The following is a 3,915-nucleotide window of genomic DNA, read 5'->3' as shown; positions in this document are numbered from 1 at the left end:
TTGTTGTGTTCTTAGTAAAAATGTGAAATTTCTTACTTGGCTAATTTAGTTTAACAATCAGGTCAGAATTCATGAAGGTACACACACACACACACTCACACACACACACACACACACACACACACACACACACAAACATTACATATTGCCAAATCTAGTTACTACTTGCTGTACCATGAATACACTTTAATAACTGGGTTATTTGTCTTTGTGTTCATAATTTTTCAGACTAACTGACTGTAGCCTGACAGAGAAAAGCTGTGAACATCTGTCATCTGTTATGAACTCTCCGTCCTCCAGTCTGAGAGAGCTGGACTTGAGTAATAATGACCTACAGGATTCAGGAGCGAAACTTCTGTGTGCTGGAGTAGAACGTCAACACTGCAAACTAGAAACTCTAAGGTTAGTTCAAGATATATTTACACTTTTTGTCAATGATTCAGAAAAATACAAGTTACTAAGAAGCTGATCTTTATGTGTGTGTTGTTGTATCTTTGTGTTATTAGTAAAAATTTGACATTTCTAATGTGGCTAACATGGTTTAATATTCAAGCCAGAATTCACACAAGAACGGGATAACATTACATATTGCCAAATCTAGTAACTCCTCACTGTACCATGAATGCACATTAATAAATGTGTTATTTGTCTGTGTTTTAAAAATCTTTCAGACTAACTGGCTGTAACCTAACAGAGACAAGCTGTGAAGATCTGTCAACAGTTGTGAGCTCCCAGTCCTCTAGTCTGAGAGAGCTGGACATGAGTAACAATGACCTACAGGATTCAGGAGTGAAGCTTTTGTGTGCTGGAATAGCAAGTCAGCACTGTAAACTGGAGAAACTAAGGTCTGATTAAGTGATGTTTACATTTCTTTTTCAGTGATTGAGAAAAAATTACCAACAAGCTGAAATGTATCAATTTGCTGTTGTATCTTTGTGTTATAAGTAAACATTAGACATTTCTAATGTGGCTAATATAATTAAATATTCAACTCAAAATTCGTGCAAAAACCGGATAACATTACATATTCCCAAATAAAATAACTCCCCAGTACCATAAATACACTTTAATAAATATGATATTTTGTCGTTCTGTTCATTATTTTTCAGACTAACTGACTGTAGCCTAACAGAGACAAGCTGTGAAGATCTGTCATCAGTTATGAGCTCCCAGTCCTCTAATCTAAGAGAGCTGGACCTGAGTAACAATGACCTACAGGATTCAGGAGTGAAGCTTCTGTGTGCTGGACTAACAAGTCAGCACTGTAAACTAGAGAAACTAAGGTCTGATCAAGTTGTATTTAAGTTTTTTGTTAGTGATTGAGAAAAAAAATCTAAGAAGCTGGCCTTTATCCATGTACTTTGTGTTATTAGTAAAACTTTAAATTTCTAACAGTCAAAATTCATGGAAGAACAGGAACAACATTGCATTGCCAAAAGTAGTAACTCCTCCACGAGTGATGAATACACTTTAAGACCAATGTCATTTTTCTTTCTGTTTATAATTTTATAGGCTAAGTAGCTGTAACCTCTCAGAGACAAGTTGTGAAGCTCTGTCCTTAGTCCTCAGTTCCCAATCATCTAGTCTGAGAGAACTTGACCTGGGTAACAACAACCTTCGGGATTCAGGGTTGAAGATGCTCAACACTCCAAACTCGACAATTATCAGGTCAGATCAAGATTATTTTTCTTTTAAAAATGACCAGCAAGAATTAGAGGTAATGAGGAGATTGTTTGCACGCTATTAGGATATGGAGCTGTGCCCATGAGCAGAGTTTTGATTTATTAAATGTATCTGTTTTTGATTTACTTGTTTTGAAAATATGTTGTTTAACATATATTTTTACAATAATAATAATAATAATAATAATACATATTTTTTTCACAATAATTAATTTAGTATTTCTCATTATTTTCATCCACATCATAGTCATCACTGAAAATATCTACTACTCAAGTATGGCTGCATTTACTATCATACTGATATAACTCCAACTATGCACACTGTGGTGTCCCTGGGATTCCCATATGCTTGTTTGCCATTCACCTAGGGACAATTTTTGATCTGAGGACGCCACTTAACAGTGTTCTGGAATACCACTGTCTCCAGGAATAAAAATTAACCATTAAACACAGCATTTGGCGGATTATCAAGGGTTACCTAGCAAACAAAAATTTAGGCACTATTGAGGAAAGGATTTATATTTTATTATGTTAATACATTATTGTTTAGGTTCAGCTTTACAACTGCTTGTAATGGAAATTTTACATAATCTTGGTCTTTTACTCAAATTTATAATTTGGGGCCATCTTACATCTTAAAATTGCATTGTAGGTGTCAGAGAGTTGGTATCGTAACCACCACCTCTGTTCAAAAATGGTCATTCACAGTGGACATAGATGGGTTCTTTCACTCCATTTTCAAACCAAAATGAAAACCAAAAGACTGACATTTGTCTTTTAGATGGAGATGTATATCTGAGTCTTTCCTGTCGAGTTGGCTATTCAATGTTGTGCCATATGTTTATGGAGTGCATGTTTGGTTTCTCCTATGTAGAGATTGTCGGGAGGAAATATTATTTTACATTCATAATCTATGTCACTGAAAAAAATCATAAAATACACTTAGACTTGGACCCTAATGCTCAATGTAGCTCCTCTGTCTTAACTCCACCCCCTTCTCACTTCCTCTCTGTTTTTCAACTTCCGTTTTTAACTGATATTGCTGATCTCATCCACAAATCAAAGCCTTCTACCTGCCAGCTTGATCCTATCCCCACTGTCCTTGTCAAAGCCTGTCTACCCCCTCTCCTTCCCCTCATATCTGCTATTATTCACTCTTCATTCACCACTGGAACTTTTCCTGCTTCCTTCAAAGTTGCCGCTATTACCCCAATCCTGAAAAAAACAGGTCTAGATCCCAACAACTTTAATAATTTCTGTCCTATCTCCAATCTACCATTCCTCTCAAACATTCTTGAAAAAATAGTTGCTTCACAAGTCCATCTACACCTAACTGATAATAACCTTTACGAACAGTTCCAGTCTGGCTTCCGTCCTCTGCATAGCACCGAAACTGCTCTTATAAAAATAACAAACGACCTTCTTATGGCAGCTGATTCTGGTCTCCTCTCCATCCTTATTCTCCTTGATCTGAGTGCAGCCTTTGACACCATCTCTCATCCCATTCTTCTTAGCAGATTAGCTTCCATTGGTCTCTCTCATACTCCATTAGCCTGGTTTAAGTCATACCTGTCTGACCACACTCAGTTCATTCAATTAAAATCCTTCACTTCTCAGCCTTCTCCTCTATCTACTGGGGTGCCCCAGGGATCTGTCCTCGGGCCCCTTCTTTTCATCATTTACCTTCTTTCACTCGGGCATATTTTTCGTAAATATAATATTCAGTTCCACTACTATGCCGATGACACCCAGCTTTACCTCTCTACCAAACCCGATTCTACTCTTCCTCCACCCTCCCTTATCCTCTGCTTAGCTGAACTCAATTGCTGGTTCTCCTCCAACTTTCTTAAACTCAACAGCAATAAATCAGAACTTCTCCTGGTCGGCACTAAACGATTGCTATCCAGAATTAACAATTTCTTTCTCACCATCAATAATTCGCTGGTCCCTATCTCTCCCTCTGTGAAAAGCTTGGGTGTCATTCTTGATAGCACATTATCCTTTAATTCACATATCAATAATGTCACACGTGCAGCATATTTCCAACTCCATAATATCAATCGCCTCCACCCTTTCCTCACTCCTCATGCCACTGCCATTCTCGTCCATAATCTTGTTATCTCAAAATTCAAAAATCAAATTCAAATTTTATTTGTCACGTACACAGTCATACACAGTACGATATGTAGTGAAATGCTTGGACAACTGCTCGTGACCTAAAGAAAACAAAAAA

The 3,915-nt window shown here is 37.2% G+C and overlaps 1 protein-coding gene across 1 annotated transcript in view; it reads left to right on the top strand.

Annotated features, from left to right (window-relative positions):
• Positions 1-232: 232 nt before the first annotated feature.
• The window catches only part of LOC121813771 (NACHT, LRR and PYD domains-containing protein 14-like), a 10,763-nt gene continuing 7,080 nt past the window's right edge, over positions 233-3,915 (top strand). Inside the window, exons 1-4 of the mRNA XM_042217669.1 lie at positions 233-402; positions 672-845; positions 1,110-1,283; positions 1,513-1,668. Coding sequence (XP_042073603.1) covers positions 281-402; positions 672-845; positions 1,110-1,283; positions 1,513-1,668 — 626 coding nt within the window. The 5' untranslated portion in view covers positions 233-280. The remainder of the gene's footprint in view (positions 403-671; positions 846-1,109; positions 1,284-1,512; positions 1,669-3,915) is intronic.

This window comes from Haplochromis burtoni, unplaced genomic scaffold, assembly GCF_018398535.1.
Source record: "Haplochromis burtoni strain Fernald_Lab_line unplaced genomic scaffold, NCSU_Asbu1 Contig_2519, whole genome shotgun sequence".
Classification (NCBI taxonomy): Eukaryota; Metazoa; Chordata; class Actinopteri; order Cichliformes; family Cichlidae; genus Haplochromis; species Haplochromis burtoni.
Note: the sequence above shows the minus strand (reverse complement) of the source record. Positions and strands in the feature narration are given on the sequence as shown.